The sequence below is a fragment of the Coenobita brevimanus genome, chromosome 35 (assembly GCF_032717465.1).
Source record: "Coenobita brevimanus isolate Jiangsu-jjx chromosome 35, ASM3271746v2, whole genome shotgun sequence".
Classification (NCBI taxonomy): domain Eukaryota; kingdom Metazoa; phylum Arthropoda; class Malacostraca; order Decapoda; family Coenobitidae; genus Coenobita; species Coenobita brevimanus.
Genome location: NC_136988.1, coordinates 5,247,149 through 5,265,200, shown reverse-complemented (window position 1 = coordinate 5,265,200; position 18,052 = coordinate 5,247,149). Strand labels below are relative to the sequence as shown.

The 18,052-nt window shown below is 43.2% G+C and overlaps 1 protein-coding gene across 1 annotated transcript in view; it reads left to right on the top strand.

Annotated features, from left to right (window-relative positions):
- LOC145396228 (cytochrome P450 2L1-like) overlaps positions 1-12,631 on the top strand; it is a 54,628-nt gene extending 41,997 nt beyond the window's left edge. Inside the window, exons 4-11 of the mRNA XM_080269661.1 lie at positions 834-1,036; positions 3,181-3,324; positions 4,601-4,721; positions 5,154-5,334; positions 5,839-5,956; positions 7,448-7,547; positions 8,434-8,504; positions 12,497-12,631. Coding sequence (XP_080125787.1) covers positions 834-1,036; positions 3,181-3,324; positions 4,601-4,721; positions 5,154-5,334; positions 5,839-5,956; positions 7,448-7,547; positions 8,434-8,504; positions 12,497-12,631 — 1,073 coding nt within the window. The remainder of the gene's footprint in view (positions 1-833; positions 1,037-3,180; positions 3,325-4,600; positions 4,722-5,153; positions 5,335-5,838; positions 5,957-7,447; positions 7,548-8,433; positions 8,505-12,496) is intronic.
- Positions 12,632-18,052: the final 5,421 nt, after the last annotated feature.

Below are 18,052 nucleotides of genomic sequence, written 5' to 3'. Positions count from 1 at the left end.
CACAAAAGTATCAGTGCACAGGGGGTCCGATGCCTATCGAAAACATTCGAACAACTGCTGTACATTACCAACAACTCATGATGTATGAACAATGTCTGTTTATGTAAACATAACATCTGCAATATGTTTGCAAGAAGACATTGCTATTTGGCGATATAACGACACCTCCTGACATCAGGGCTACAAGTGTATGGTAGGTCGAACACTAATATATCAGTGACCTTCGTTCTGTGTTCCCAAATGTTTCAAGCATATCGTGCACCGATACTTTCGTGACCCATTGACCATCTACTGGGGTATTATATTGTGAAGATCAAAACCAACCTTCCTAATACAGTTCACCATTTGGAGTTGTAATGTGATGGCTAACACTAACCCTCATATTATAATCCGTTGGCCCCAAGCACGCTACCGGCTGTAGTTACTAACCATCTACTATTACTAATATTATTTTATTCTGTATTAATTGATATTATAGTGTAAATAAAGACATTAAACTATTCGAGTCGCTGGTCTATGCGACTCTCGACCACAGTAGCTTCATAGTCCATACCCGCCAGAGAAACAGGCCTGAGAGCTGATGATCTTGTGCCCCTGAGACATAGAAGAGCAGACCTTACGAGGGAGAATGACAGTCAACATCTCATCCAGGCCATAACAGAACTCTGCGGACGACGTTTCTTCTCAGAAAGCACCTCTGACAGTCTCCAGTAGAATCTCACCGCCTCTGGACCCATCCCACATAATATTGTGAACACAAAAGAGAGTGAATGGACTACTACTACTGCTACTACTAAGCATATAATCACACACACACTCTTATCCAACCCCAGATCGGCGCTACGACATCAACGACGAGGAGATCAGTTATTTCGCCAACCTCGTCGATAGCAACTTCGACGAGATACAGGGCCCCATGGCACTGCTGGATCATATGCCCTGGCTCATACCCCTACTGCCACAGGTCATCAAGAATAAGTGGATGAACGTGAAAAAGGTCATACAACACGTCAACACCGTGTATGATTTTCTAAGGGTAAGATGTTCACTGTTTTATTTACTCTCTCTCTCTCTCTCTCTCTCTCTCTCTCTCTCACGGTGGATAAAGTCATAACAGAGACGCTGATAATTATTTTCTAAAGGTAAAATGTGGATGATTTTATACTATGCCTTTGGAGTGGAGTCAGAATTACAGGGGCTTGATTGGTAGTTGGATGAGACTGTGGTTCATTTAACTGGATTATCTTTTGGCTAGATTCTCCTTCCGTCGGGTTTTTCTTGCTCCTTGGACCCAACCTCATCTCATCCTTACGTGGGATAAGAGGTCTGGACAATGATGATGATAATCTCCCGATTGTTTCATTTATTCATTTTACTTTATATGGTGCCTGGGAAGCTAACTGGTAACGAGAGCAGGAAAATCAAGAATGAGGAGGGAATGATTCACGACGGGAGAATATGTGACTAATCAACTTCCTCTCAGTTAGACAAACTCGAGTACACAAAATCAAAGATCCAAATTCAGAAAACTATCCTCTGGCGACTCACCAGGCTCAGTTCTCTGACTCTTATTTGTTTTATTCTTTTTTGATCCACCGACTGCTCTTTCTACAGTAACAGTGTTGTCCTGTGCTTATGATCTAACTGCAGCTTCAACGCACTCCAAACCTCAACAAGCAGCAGACCATCTCCAACAGAGCTCATGGCCAATGTACACATTTTACTTTAACTTGGCCTAAAAAATCACATCTGTCCATCTTGAATACTGACTAATAACATGAGTTTTATGACTAACATAAAGAGGATAGTCACAAGAAAGTGCTGTGAAAAGTATATAGATTTAGCATTGCTTCTTTCTGCCACAGGGCTACGCAAAATAAGCTGCAAAAAGCTGAAAATTTGGGGATCACGTTAGAGTAAAAATATTATAATACACTGGCTTACATACAACAATGCCTGCTTCATCACCAGATCAACCATCATTCTTCATTCCTGACACGCACCAGTCTCAAATACGTCATCAAGTATCCCTCTGTAATGAATAACTTCCACTGGAAAGGTTCTCCCAGATTCTCAGACTTCCTTTGGAAACACATGTGACCTTTTTTCAGTATAATAGCAAATTAATGCAAAAATAAATTCAGTGCCTTTAAAACACTCAGAGAAGCAAACTTCAGGCAGCAAAAGAAATATCTGAGAACGTTCAAAGAGAGTTTATTCAAAGGACGACGAACTTTAATCAACCCAAATATGGAAGGGCTTGAAAAACCACGAAATTAAGTCTTAAAAATGATAACAGGATACAGAAGACCACATATTATTTTCACCAAGGAAAAAAAAATCAAGGACCAGATGAAAATATGAATATGAATACGAGAGGCACATCGATTCAACTTAGGACACATCTCATCCAAGTAGCTTTATGTTGCTTTACACCGAATAAAAAACACCGTACCAAGTGTCTCAATAATATCCATTCTTCTTCACTTAACACTACACTCCGCAATCACATACACGTGCACATAGCGACTGCAGACATTTAAAACCTCCAGCCAAACAACTTCCTTCATCAACCAACACCAGACATTCACTCCTCAGAAACTATCCCATCCGTAGAAACACGAATGCTCTTTGGCAGACTACGATGCGGCCACCACCTTTCCCTCCTTGTTTGCCTACACTAAATATAACTCACAGTCCACCAAGCCAACACCATAATCATCCTCCCTACACCACAGCACACTTCGTTCAAGAATTTCACTGTCACAACACAGAAAAACTTTCAGTATAGCTTCAACAAAAGATCTCTGGGAGCGTCCAGTTGAAATGGCCGAATTCCAAACATCGGCTCTTTTGATATCCATATGAACCTGACGCTACAGCACCAACCAAAATATAATGCACTGTAGTGTGGTGTACAGTATCGCAATGTACCATGATGTACAGATCGTACAGTGTAGTGTGAAATAATAATAATTTTATGTTTTAACTAGAATAATGTGTAGTGTGGTGTAGTGTACTATAGCACAGTGTAGTATGTTGCAGTTAATTTTAAATTGCTACAGTGTAAAGTTATGTTTGTTGTTGTTGTTGTTGTTGAGTAATCCCAGCCTGTCTGATTGAGCAGATCTGTTGCCCACAGTATGCAACTGCTTCTACTAAGCCGTCTTTCATGCACAGTACAGTACATATAGTAAGGAACCGGTGCCCCTTTGTAGGCAGACAGTGTCTCATCAAGGTCAGACCAAGGTAATTCCCCACGGCGGGGTGCAGGCAAATATGAGAGCAACTGGCTCCGACGAGGATGCGCAGCTGCACCACCCAGTTTGAACAAGTCACCACTTGTAGACTCCTCTTCAGCACCCAGGCTCTTAGTAGTGTAGTGTAATGTGATGAATGTGTAACGTCACGTGTTCAATAGAAGTGCAACTATCGTTTAAAGTAAGTATATATACAAGCCGGGAGACTAAGATGGCCAGCTCTAAGCAGAAAAATCTTTGGCTCACCCGAGATACAAATTATATGTAGCGCTGCCCAAGGCCAGAAGTGAGTTTCGACACTAAATATAATTACTATATGGAGGTACTCCAGTGCAACATTCCTTCCAAAAATCATGGCCTTGGCTAAATATTCTTTGGAGCCTTAGCATTCTGTGTGAGAGAGGTGGTAATTTTAGCGCTTTTCGTATTTTCTGCACTTGATGATGTTTCACCCCTGACCTGGTGGATATAGGTCATAAATGTATGAAGCACACCTCCAGTACTCATTAATGTCTATAAGAATGCAGTTTCATTCGATTCCATCCACCGACTGTGGAGCACGGGAACTTGAAATTCGTGGAATGGCCCATCAGATGTACAACTTCTAGGTGGCACTGTAAGCAACTGAAAGTGAGTTTCGACACGAAATGTTCTTTTTGTATGGAGGTATTCCAGAGTAACCGTTCATCCCAAAACCATTGCCCTGGCTTAATAATCTTCGGAGCCTCAGCATTTCACGTAATCATAGTCGTGATTTTACTTATTTTCACCGTTTTCATATTTGATGACATTTGACCGCTGACCTGGCCAATGTAGCACATATGTGTACAGTAGAAAGTTGTAGTACTAGTCAATGTCTATAAGCACGCTAAGTTTCATTCAATTCATCGAGCCACTGGGGAAGTAGGGGGGACAGTTTTGAAAACCGGTATTGGTTGCTAGGGATCCTGAGGCTAATCTTCTTAGGATCGCCCCTCGAAAACTAGAAGAGAGAGAGGAAAATGGATGGCACACTTCTGATAGGGAATGACCTCAAGTCTACACCTATAGAAGTCAGCTTTCTTCGCCCATTAATAATGCATCTACAGCTCAAAACGTGAAAAGTATGAAATAAATGCTTTTTCGGCTGATGCTAGGAAACGAGTTGAGTCCTAATAATGAAAACCTTTCAGACACAACTAGATCAAAGTGTGGGTATTGTGTCCAAGTTTGGTCATAATCGATTAATTCTAAAGGGTAGAAGTGCCTGCCACAATTAAACAAAATCTAAGCAAGAATATGCAACTACAATAAGGGTAGCACGAGATGGCCAATAATGTATCGTGATCTATATCCAACAGAAAGTGGTTGAGGATCACCGAAGAACGCTGGATCCCAAGCACCCCCGGGACTACATCGATGCTTACATGATAGAGGCAGAGGCGCAGAAGGATAACCCAGAATCTACATTCAGGCTAGACTGTGAGTAGGCGAGAGGAGAACAGAGTAGATGAGAGCTGAGCAGAAGAGGGCAGACTAGAGGAGAGGAAAACAGAGCAGATTACTGTTCAGTACTTTTGAGTCCAGAGGAGGAGAGGAGGATTCTGAAAGAGAGAGTGTGTTCGATAATGAAGAGAGAGAGAGAGAGAGAGAGAGAGAGAGAGAGAGAGAGAGAGAACTACCATCATCTCCCAAACTGATAAAACCCATTAGCAGTTAGATAAGCAGACAAATATAAAGTTTACAATTACATGCACCCTTACACACTTCTTCTAAGCTTAATTCCTAGCCAAATACTCCTCCTCTCTTCGTTAAAGATTCATGTTAGTTACCAATTCACTCACTCTTTCTCCTATCCAGTCCTAGTTTTTAGCCTAAACTAACCTCTCCGTCCTTTGCCCCACCCTCCACCAGACAAGGACCTTTTAGTATCAGTTAATGATCTGTTCTTGGCCGGGAGCGAGACCACTGCCTCCACATTACGCTGGGCGTCTCTGTTCATGGCTCTGTATCCTGAAGTGCAGAAGAAGGTGCAGGATGAGATCGACTCTGTGGTTCCTCGTGACTCCCTTCCTGCACTGGAACACAAGGATCGGTGAGTTTTGCAGTCTTACACTCTCCCTCTCTCATTTTTGTCTCTCGCACTTCACTGCCTCGTTCTCACAAACTGGCACTAAAAACGAACCTACGCAAAGAGGCCCTGTGTACCCTGGATGGAGTGAAACAGCTGTGGCATCCACCCAGGAGCCAAACCTCCTCCTTTTTTTTTTTTCCCTTCACCTTGCTGTAGGGAACACTTTCCATCATTCTCACTATCATAAACTATATTTAAACTTTTACACCCACGGCTTGGTACTACAGCAACTACTGCTGCTACTACTGCTATTCAAACCACGACAGCCACTACTAACATTAAGAAGCTAGTTTTCCCAGTTGTTTTAAAGTGGGAAAAAGGTCAGACTGAAGATGATTATGATGATGGTGACTATTACGATGATGATGATGATGGTGACAATGATGGTGACGATGATGATGATGATGATGATGTTAATGAATGATGATGATAATGATGATGACGATGATACTCTTCTTCCCACAGCCTGCCTTACCTTGAAGCGACTATTTGCGAGATCCAGAGAAGAGCCTCACTTGTTCCCATGGGTGCATTTCATGTGGCCACTGAAGACACCACTCTGGCTGGCTACAACATCCCTAAGGTGAGTTAGAGTGAGTTACAGTGTGTTAGAATAAGTTAGTGAGACAATGAGCAAAGTACAACATGGCTAGAGTTGGTGGTAAGAGGTATGGGAGTGACAGAATGAGACAGTGAGAGAGGGTCATTTAGCACGTAACATTGGCAGGCTGCAACAACCCGAAGGTGAGCGAAAATGAGACAATCGGAGTGAGTGTCACGAATTCGCGACATTGTATAACTATGGGACTCTATTAAAACTAGCAGAAATCCCAGTGAATGTTGCTCAGTTACCAACTGTCCCGCATCAGCACTCCGATTGGAATACCTTATCAAAATATTTATCGTTCTTTCAAGAGTAACTTTTTATATGCACAGACATTAGTGTATCACTGAGTAAAATTAGTATATATATAAAATGGGGAAAGCCCCAGGTATTGATGGAGAGTGTGGTGAAATGCTGAAGCATGGGGGAGACATAGTAGTAGAATGGATGTGGAAGACGTGCAAAATGGCCTGGGAGGAAGGTAGAGTCCCGGATGATTGGAAGTAAGGTATAATTATTCCCCTCTACAAAGGAAAAGGGGAAAAAGAATTATGTGTTAATCATAGGAGCATTTGTCTTCTCAGTGTAATAGAAAAGTATATGGTAGGATACGTGTTGACAGAGTTAGGGAAATAACAGAGGAATTAGTTGGAAAAGAAAAGGGAGAGTTTAAGAAGGGAAGAGGTTGTGTAGATCAGATATTCATTCTTAGATCCTGAGGGGAAAAATCTTCTTGAGAAGGGAAAGAAGTTGTATGCAGCCTTCATGGATTTGCAGAAAGCATATGACAGGGTGGATAGACAAGGATTCTGGAAAGTTTTAAGAATATATGGAGTAGATGGGAAGTTGTTGAATGCCGTGCAGACTATGTATGAGGGTGCTAAGGCTGCAGTGTGTGTGGATAGTGAACTGAGTGAATTTTTCTGTTTGAAGGTTTGATTAAAACAGGGATGTGTCATATCTCCATGGCTATTCAATCAGAGTGAATCCCAGCATAAAGGTCGTTCCCAGAATACAGCCAACATCCAAATAAACTGGAGAAAAAGGGCCAAGGGCAGAATATTCAGCAACCTGACTGAAAGAAGTACAGTAAGTACCCTAATCAGCAGCATTACAAAAGTGACCACAAAAATAATAAGGCACACTATCAACAATGAGGACAGTCACCTTGAACACCAATCCCAGTGTTTCGGAGGCAGGAGGCAAATGCTGCCAACATCATCAACAATTTAATGGTGGTGCCGTCCCTAGCAACACAAGTTCTTCCTCCACAAATAAGTAGTCCCACAGACAGTGAGCTCTCCTCTACAGGTGGTCAATGCTCCAATGCCTCAGATGGAGAGTACGACCCCTCAGATATCTAGTCCTCAGGGCGCCATGTTTGCTGCCTTGTTTGTCCTGCAGTCTCATCAGTGACTATCCCGTACCTCCTCAGATCCTTCCACAGTTAACAGTGTCTTCTTTGTTCAGCCAGGGTTTGTGGGAGGTGTTTACATGAATGTCCTGAGAGACAATGGTTCCTTAGATTGCTCCATGAGGCAGGGTCTAGTTTGGCCCAAGGAATACACAGGTAGACGGATCAAAGTTGAACTTTTTGATGGATAAGTGAGATTATTTCTTGAAGCACTTATCAAGATACTGTAGCATCTCCTTTTTACACAGGTTCAACAGTAGCAGTTGTCATACCTGAACCTCTGTTTGACCTTATTATAGGGAATGTTAGTGGCATCAAAAATAGTTGCGCCATAGATGTCACTACTCTGACTTCAGCTGCTGCAGTAACACAAGCCATAACTGTACAGTTGAAAAAGAACTTTTGGAAGTTGTAGATGGCATCACGAAATATTATTTTATTTGTTGGGAGCACAATTCAGTTTGGAAACATCATGTCACTTGCTAGTCTCAGTACCACTACGATTGCTAATGCAAGAGTAACTCGATGGGCATTGTACTTGCAGCAGTTTAACATCACTGTCAGGTATATCAATGCCAGTGGCAATGTGGGTGCAGACCTGATGTCCTGTCTGTTGGTCAATGATTAACCTGAATAGGGAGTTGTAGGACTTGTACGGTGGTTCCGTAGGACACGTTTCGTCCCGGATCTGTATGTGCATATAGGCTGTAGGCTAAGGAGGAAGTTTGAGAGCCTCGCAGAGGCATTCCAAGGCTTTGTTTGAATTACCTTGTGGTGCTATCACTAAGGTCAGTTTACCCATAACAGTGTTCACACTCATGCTGGGTGTTAAAATGTGACCTGCCCGAGTCTGCATAGGGATTCACCAGCTCTACCAATAATGGTTATAAGAGTAGAACTTTAGGTATGCTCTTAGTTGTAATGTCTAACGAGGGAAAACCTAGCACTTCATTCTGAGCAGGTTGTCAAACCAAGGACCAGCTTACGATTCCTGGTTAATAATTTACCCAATGAGAACTGAATGGTGACCTTGCATACGTAGAGCTCAGGCTGGCAATGGAGTTCTCAGCCAGGGGATACGTCCTGCAGTATGTGCTGACCGTCAAGGAGAAGGTAATTGTAAATTAATCCGTACCATCCCAGTTATTTTTGCAAGTTTATACCCACCCAATCCCGGACCAAAAACGGAAAAAAAAATTATTGCATAAAACAATCCAAAAGGATATATAAATCAATGAAAAGCCAAAAAAAAAAAAAAAAGAACGTACTTCTTATAGGAGAAATAAGACCATGATGGCCGTCCGTCGTGTTTTTAGCCCAGTTTCCCAAGGCATGAGCAATGTTTTCCCACCCGGCTGGGCGGGATGAGAGAAAGGGGGATTCCCCTTTCTCAGCATCCTCCACTGGCTCATATTCCTCCCCAGAATAGTTATCTAGGTATTTCTTTTCTGAAGAATCACTAAATGAAGGGACAGAAGGGTCCATGTGACAATATCAACAGCCTCCTCTAGCCCAATGAGGCGGTAAAATGGCATTGATTTTCAAGACATCCTGACACTCTGATGGACAGTGGCACACTGATGTTAATCATGTTACCCACCCACGCAGAACCATACTACAATGCATGGACACAGTGTTGCCAATACATTAAGCTACTCCTTAGCAAAAAATAAGCTAGTTTAAAGAAGTCTGAGGCATGCTACAGTTCTCGAATTTTGCTGTCGGCACCATGACATCGCTGGGATTAATCGAGACGTTTTGTACTGTCAGCACCATGCCGCCGGCGGGATTGTGTGGGTTAATACAAGTTGTAATTTTCATACTGACTATTGATGCTCCAACATTGAATAATTTTTCAGTGCAATTGAGTGTTGCCGCCTTCTCTTCTCTATCGTCGTCATCAGCATGTCATTACTTCTTTGTATTATACTGTTTTACAAATACACACAGTTACACTTTGTCACACACCGTGTATTACATACACCACACTACATAACAAATAGTTGTGTTTAAAAAAATGTAGCAAACTCTCAATCAGTTTGACATGGTAGAAGATTTTTCACTGTCGTCACGGAATTTTTATCACCCTTAAGCTTACAAGTATTAACGTAAACAGGAGGTTTTTACATTCATTGACAACAGTGATTTACCCTTATGCCAGGAGAGTATACACACCGCAGTGTGAATCATGTGTGCCTGAGTTAGGATTATATTAGCTTCAGTTAACCCGTGCCACACTAGCGACTTAGATCTACGTCCTCTTCAAAAATGCCGGTGACATAGATCTGCATCCTGCAGTACTGAGAAGTCACTGCAAGTACCCGAAGTAAAATGGAAGGTAATAACATATCTCACTAACTTCAGACATTTTCCCACTACGCTTAAAACATTGATTTAGAAGCGCAGGAGGCAAGTGAGTCTCCAGAGGCTCACAGCCGCTCTGCTCTGTCTGTAACCTTGATGATTTCAGAGACACAGTGGCACCAAATTGACTCGATTCAACCTGTTTCCTGGCTTTGGTGATTACTTTTATTAGTGTCAGGGACCTTATATTGATGTATTAAGCCCATTTATCCACAAAAAAATCCAAAATCGGTTCATATGCTTACAGACGCTCTGCTCTTTCAGTAACTCTGATTGCTCTGTAGCTATTTCTTCTACTGATAAAGCAGATCTCTTCGCTCAGACTTTCTCCCCCAGTTCCACCTTAGAGAATTCCAGTGCTGCTCCTCCATCACTTCCCCCCCTCTGAATTCCTTGTGGCTAACATTATAATTTCTTCAGCTGATGTATTTTCAGCCATCACTGGCCTCATTACTACCGAGGCATATGGCCTGATGGAGTCCCTCCTGTTGTCCTCGGCAACTATACTTCTGTGCTTGCAACCTGCCTAGGTGAGCTCTTTCACCTTTGTCTATCAGCTTGTACCTTTCCTTCTTGCTGGAAGTTTGATGTCGTTCAGCTGGTCCCAGGGATGGGTGGCCATTCCCAGCCCTTTGGCTGTCATCCAGTTGCTTTGGCGTCCTGTGTCTCGGGGGTTTTCGAGTCAATTATTAACAGAAAAATTCTGGAGCACCTTTCCTGTTGCAACCTTCTTTCTGGTCGTCGTTGTGGGTTCCATCGGGGGCACTCCACTGGTGATCTTCTCATCTACATTTTTAGGCTCCTGGTCATCCTCCTTTCAGGTCTTTGGCGAAAGCTTTGCCATTGCACTTGACTTCTCAGGGGCTTTCAATCGAGTCTGGCATAGGTCTTTGATTTCCAAGCTGCCCTCTTGCGGTTTCTGTCCTGTCTGTACCTTCATCTGTGGCTTCCTTGCTGGTCGTTCTACAGCTACTGTTGTAGAAGGCCATCGTTCTTCTCCTGGATCTGTCAACAGTGGGGTTCTTGGGGCTCTCTCCTATCACCGGCTCTCTTCCTATTATTCATCATTGACCTTATAAGCTGCACGTCTAACCCTGTCCACTTGTGCGCTGGTGATTCCACCATTCACCTTTCCATTCGATTCCTCCAGTGTCCATCCCAGCAGTTGCTTCAGCAAGCTAGGGATGAGACTGTGGCACACCTGGTATCTGACTTGGCTCATATCTCTGACGGGTAGAAATAATCGTGTTGTTTTTTATGCATCAAAGACTCAGTTCTTACACCTATCAACTCGACAGGGTCTTCCATGGGGGTGCCCACAAATGTTTTATGTTATCCAGCTCTATCCTGCATCATTCTTGAACATCCTTGGGGTTTCATTTACTCGGGACTTATTTTGGAAAGATCATATTACATCACTTGTAAAATCTGCTTCCAAGAGATTGGGTGTGCTGGGCCGACTCTGTATCTTCTTTGCCCCTGCACAGTTGCTGACTTTGTGCAAGGGTTTTGTTCGCCCATGTGTAGAGTGCAGCTCTCGTGTGTGGGGAGGCTTCCCACATACAGCTCTTCTCAATATGGTTGAGTCAGGGGCTTTTCATCATATTGGCTCTCCCCCTTTTGCTGGCTCCCTTCAGCCTCTGTCTCTTCGCCACACTATTGCATCTTTGTCTCTTTTCAATTGCTGATTCAGTGGTTGCTGCTCCTCTGAGCTGTCTGCTTGCATCCCTCCACCTCTGCAGCGGCCAAGTGGCACCCGTCTAGCAGCAAGCTTTCGTCCTTTTTCTGTCCAGTTCTTTGATGTAAGAGTTGACTGTTACTCCCAGTCCTTCATTTGTGCAATGGGTCAGCTCTGGAACTGTCTCCCTCTGTCTGTATTTTGTCCTTCCTATGATCTCTAATCTTTCGAATGCAGTGTGTCCGGGCATCTTGAAGTGAATAGATCTTGAATTTGGGTCCCTTTTGTATTGTCTTTTTTCTTGGAAGGAACAGTTTGCAGGCCCCTAACCTTTGGTTCCTTCTTCATTGCATGAAAAAAAAAAAAAACGAAGATTTCAGAGGTATAGTGGCACCAACCTGACTCAATTCAACCAACTTCTGGCTTTGGTGATTACTTTTATTAGTGTCAGGGATACTATATTGATGTAATAAGCCCATTTATCTAGAAAAAAAAAATCCAAAACCGGTTCAGAAGCTCACAGCCGCTCTGCTCCCTCAGTAACCATGAAGATTAAAGGGGTAGAGTGGCACCAACCTGACTCGATGCAGCCAACTTTCTGGCTTTAGTGATTACTCTTATTACAGCCAGGGATCTTATATTGACATATTATACCCATTTAGCTAGAAAAAAAAAAAAAATCAAAATCAGCCAACGTAGAGGTGTAAACTTTTTTTCTTTTTTGTCCAGCACCAGACAGGTTCAATTTTCCAGAGTCAAATTTCATTTTCATGGGTCATAATGTCACGAATTTGTGACACTGTATTATTATGGGAGTCTATGAATGCTAATGGATATCCCAGTGAACTTTGCTCAGCTAATAACCATCCTGCGTCAGCACTCCGATTGGAATATATTTCCAAAACATTTGCCAGTTTTTCAGCAGCGACTGTTTATATGCACAGGCATTAGTGTATCACTGAGCGAAATTAGTATATATCGTTTTCCCCACCAATGTAACCACCAGGAGAGGAAACTCTGCCCTCTTCCCACGATTGCCACAAGGCATCCCGTGTGAACACAGCAATCTGAGATTGGTATTACAGAGAGACGGACGTTGGCAGGACAGAACAATGCAGCAGTGATCAGGAGAGACCACCCCTGGTTCCTTGGCGGTGTCTTGAGCAGCAGATTGCCCAGGCTCCTCGAAGCTCTGTGACTCCTATTTCTCCATTTACCTGCATTTTCTTTCTGTGTGAGAGAAGCGAGTGAGTGTTTTTGATTGCAGACATGCATGGCAACGTTGGGAATGTACGAGTGGAAGGAGTGGTTGGTCAGCGGGGTGAGATGGCTGAAATAGATGGGAATGGTAGTGCTATGGTGGACATCTGTGCTGGTAATGGGTTGGCAAAAGCAAACACCTACTTTCGGCATAAGATGATCCACAGGTATACATGGAGAGTCATGAGGAGGATGGATGGTGAACTTCCTGAACGAAAGGCAATGATAGACTGTGAGGAGTAGACTGTACCACTAGTCGAGCAGGGCAGTACTCCCAAGGTGGATGGAAAGCTGATGACAGGGAGAGCTTGAGCTCCCGTTTCATCAGCCCTCGGGGCTAGTTACTGACCATCCGACTTTGCTGAACGTTTTCAGTGTCTCAGTAACACAGAGAGTAGGCCGGCATGCTCTGTAATACAAGTTTCTCTAACTATTAACACCAAACTACATGCACAGTACACACTACACTTCCTTTTCCAAAATTCAAACAAATTATGACATCTTTAAACATAGCCTCAGAGTCCCCAGGGGGGCAGTCCATAAATACCCCCACCATCCGCTCCTCTCCCGGTGACGATTTGAGCTGCCTGGAACCACTGTCTGACACTTCTTTTTCATTTCTGCAACATTCGCGGCCTTTCCTCTAACTTTCGCTCTGTTGAGCACCACCTCTCCTCCTCTAAACCTAACCTTCTTATCCTAACTGAGACTCAGCTGTCTGAGGCAACTGACAGCAAACCCTTTTCTGTATCCTCCTACTTTCTCTATACTCACTTCAAAGCCAAAGGTGGCTCTTGTGTATATATACGCAACGACTTATCTTGCTCTTGTGTTCCTGAACTTGGTTCTTCTGAATTCTCTACACTCTGGCTTCAGCTTTCCTGTCATTCTCTGTCTAAATATATCTGCACTGTTTATTTATCCCCTAATTCTACTGACTATAAAAAATTCTTTGACTATCTTACTTCTACGATGGAACACATTCTATCCATTTCTGCTTTCTCTGAAATCTCCATTCTAAGAGATTTCAATGTTCACACCACCAATGGCTCTCCTCTCCTTTCACTGTTCCATCTGGTGAAGAAGCCTACATCTTTTCTATCCTTAACGACCTAGAGCAGCTTGTACAGCACCCTACCCGTATCCCTTACTGCCTTGGAGAGAGCTCCAACATACTTGACCTCTTCCTTACAACTAATCTTTCTGCTTACGCTGTTAATCTTTCCTCTCCATTGTGCTCCTCCGATCACAACCTTACTACCTTAACCTGTCCTATCACTCCGGTACAGCCTGTGGACCCTCCAAAGAAACATCGACTGTGGAACTTTGGAGCTGCGGATTGGGAGGCCCTCAGGCAGTGCGTTTTTGATTTACCATGGAATGATTATTGCTTCCAAGGCCATGAGCCATCTCAGTGTGCCTTGTGCATTACAGAGGTTACTCTCTCGAGCATGGAAGCATGCAATCCATTCTTATATCCTTTGATTAATGCAAGAAAGCCTTGGTTTAATCGCACTTGTTCTAATTCTGTCTGCAACAAGGAGAGGGCCTATAAAAGTTACCAGAGCCAACCCACCCTTGAATCACTTTATGTTTCTGCCCAGAACTGTGCTAAGTCTGTTCATCACTCTGCTAAAAATAATTTCACCCGTACTACATGCTCTCAACTCTCCAACTCAAATTCTTCCCACTCCTTCTGGCACCTTGCAAAAAAACTTTCGAACAACTTTACTTCATCATCCTTTCCTCCTCTTTTCTACTTTCATGATTCTGTAGCTATTTCTTCTCAGACTTTCTCCTCCAATTCCACCTTAGACTATTCCGGTGCTGTTCCTCCATCACTTTCCCCCCTCAGACTTCCCCATGGCTGACAATAAAATTTCTTCAGCTGATGTATTTTCTCCCATCTCAAGCCTCAATACTAATAAGGCATTTGGGCCTAATTGAGTCCCTCCTGTTGTCCGCAAGAACTGTGCTACTATGCTTACACCCTGCCTAGGTAAACTCTCTTGCCTTCGTCCATCAACTTTTACACCTTTCCCTCTTGCTGGAAGTGTGCCGTCATTCAGCCAGTCCTAAAGAAGGTTGACCATTCCCAACCCTCTAACTATCGTCCAGTTGCATTAACATCCTGTACCTCAAAAGATTTTGAGTTAATTCTTAACAGAAAAATTTTAAAGCATCTTTCCTATCACAACCTTCTTTCTGATCGTCAGTCATCCTCCTTTCGGGATTTTGGCGAAAAGTTTGCCATTGCACTTGACATCTCAAAGACTTTCGATCGAGTCTGGCATAAATCTTTAATTTCTAAACTGCCCTCTTATGGGTTCTGTGCTTCAATCTGTGCCTTCATCTCTAGTTTCCTTTCTGGTCATTCTATAGTTGCTGTTGTACACGGCCATCGTTCTTCTCCAAGATCTATCAACAGTGGTGTTCCTCAGGACTCTGTCCTATCGCCAACTCTCTTCCTCTTTTTCATCAATGACCTTCTAAGCTATACATCTAACCCTATCCACTCGTAACCTGATGACTCCACCCTTCACCTTTCCATTCGGTTCTCACAACGTCCATTTCATCAGTTACTTCAACAAACAAGGGATGAGGTTATGGCACACCTAATGTCCTTCTTGGCTCTTATCTCTGACTGGGGTAAAAATAATCTTGTTGTTTTTAATGCTTCAAAGACTCAGTTCTTAAACCTATCAATCCGACAAAATCTTCCACGGGAGTACCCACCAATGTTTGATGATATTCAGCTTAATCCTGCATCATCCTTGAACATGCTTGGCGTTCCATTCACTTGGGACTTGTCTTGGAAAGATCATATTACATCTCTTCTAAAATCTTCATCCAAGAGATTAGGTGTGTTAGGCCGACTCCTTTCCTTCTTTACCCCTGCACAGTTGTTGACTTTATACATGGGTTTTATCCGCCCCTGTGTGGAGTACAACTCTCACGTGTGGGGAGGCTCCCCACATACAGCTGTTCGCAATAGGGTGGAGTCAAAGGCTATCCATCTCATCAACTCTCCTCCTGTTACTGGCTCCCCTCAACCTCTGTCTCTTCGCTGCACTGTTGCCTCTTTATTTATTTTCTGTCGCTACTTCAATGGTCACTGCTTCTCTGAACTATCTGCTTGCATCCCTCCACCACTACGATAGGTGCATAGCACCTGTCTGGCAACAAACTCTCATCCCTTTTCTGTACAACTCTCTAATGCAAGAGTTAACAGTTACTCCTAGTCCCTCATTTATGCAACAGGTCATCTCTGGAACTGTCTCCCTCTGTCTGTATTTGCTGCTAGCTATGATTTCCAGTCTATCAAATGCAGTTTGTCCAGGCATCTCGAAATGATCAGATCTTGAATTTGGTTCTCTCTTGTATTTTGTTTTTGTCTTGGAAGGAACAGTATTGCGGGCTCGTGGCCTTTGGTTCGTTCTTCCTAGCATAAAAAAAAAGGTGTGTGTGGATGAGTGAATGAGAAGACAATTGTTGGATGCAAAAGCGTGGAGAGAGTGGAGGAATGAAACCTCGGACCATCGCTTGGTGATGGCCAAGGTAAGGCTGCAAAGAAAATGGGTGAAGAGACGAAGGGGAAGACAGGATGAAACAGCTCCCGTGAGAAGAGTGGAGAAGTTGCAAGATAGTGAGAATATGGCAGAGTATAAGAGCATACTGGAAGAGAGACTGGGAAGATATGAGTTAGAGCAGATGGAAGGGATGGAAGACTTATGTAAGATATTTACAGAAGAGATAGGCACACCATGTGAGGTGGTTTGTGGAGTGAGGAGGAGATGCAGGGGTGTGCAAGGGGCAGCATGGTGGAATGATGAGGTGAAACGAACTGTCAAACAAAAGATGAAGGCATATAGTGAATGGCTAGTGAGTAGAGGTAGGGGAGAAGATGAGAGAGAGAGAAAAGAGAGGTATATGTGAGCAGGAGAAGGGAGGTGAAGAGATTGGTGAAGAAGAGTAAGAAGAAAGTGGATGAAGAGTTTGGGAGAATCTAAGTTTGAAATTGAGGGAGAGTTATAAATTGTTTTGGAAGGAGGTAAAGAAAGTAAGGCAGTGTGAAAGGGGAAATAGTATGAGAGTGAAAAATAGGAATAATAGAGTGTTGGTGGAGAAGAGAGAGAAATTGAGGATATTGAGGGAGCACTTTGAGGATTTCCTGAGTGTAGATACTGAAAGCAGGGCGAGTATGAGTAGTTGGTGAATGGCTGAGAGAAGAGATGAAAGGAGGGAGGAAGAGATCAGTTGGGCAGAAGCAGTGAAAGCAGTGAAGAAGATCAAGATGGGAAAGGCCCCAGGAATTGATGGAGTGTGTGGTGAAATGCTGTAGTATGGGGGTGAGACTTTAATGGAGTGGATATGGAAGCTGTGTAGATTGGCTTGGGAAGAGGGAAGTGTTCCAGAGGACTGGAAATCAGATATAATTGTTCCTTTATACAAAGGAAAAGGAAAGAGAGAAGTATGTGGTAACCATAGGGGTATTTGCCTTCTTGGTGTGACTGGAAAAATATGTGGTAGAATACTCATTGATAGGGTTAGGCATAGAACAGAGGAGCTAGTTGGAGAAGAACAAGGGAGATTTAGGAAGGGAAAAGGGTGTGTAGATCAGATATTTGTTCTAAGATGTTTAGTGGAGAAGTATCTATAGAAGGGAAAGAAAGTGTGTACTGCCTTCATGGACTTGAAGAAAGCTTATGACAGAATAGATAGGAGCGGTATGTGGAAGGTATTAAGAATTTATGGACTGGAGGGGAAATTCTTGAGTGCTGTGAAGAGTATGTACGAAGGAGCTAGGGCTACGGTGCGAGTGAATAGTGGGCTGAGTGAATTCTTTGATCTCAGTGTGGGATTGAGACAGGGTTGTGTGATGTCTCCATGGCTGTTTAATATATACATGGATGAAGTTGTCAGGGAGGTGCAAGGTAGGGCAGTGGATGTGGGGGTGGCTCTAATGAATGAGAGGGAGGTATGGAAGATTCCGGTGTTACTGTTTGCTGATGATGCTGTCCAGTATTGTTGAGTGAAGATGAATGGGAGTTGCAAGGTTTGGTGAATGAATTTGGGACAGTGTGTAGGAAGAGGAGTCTGAAAGTTAGTGTAAACAAGAGCAAACTTTTAGAATGAAGTCACAGAATGCACAGTGAGGTTGGATGGTGAGGATATGGAGAATGTGAGTACATTCAAATACTTGGGTAGTGTGATGAGCAAGGATGGAAGTTTTTGGGAAGAAGTGTTTGAAAGGGTACAGCAGGGAAGGAAGGTTGTTGGTTCACTGAAAGAAGTTATGAGAAATAGGGAGGTGAGTATGGAAGTTAAGAAGTCACTGCATGATAGTATTGTGATCCCT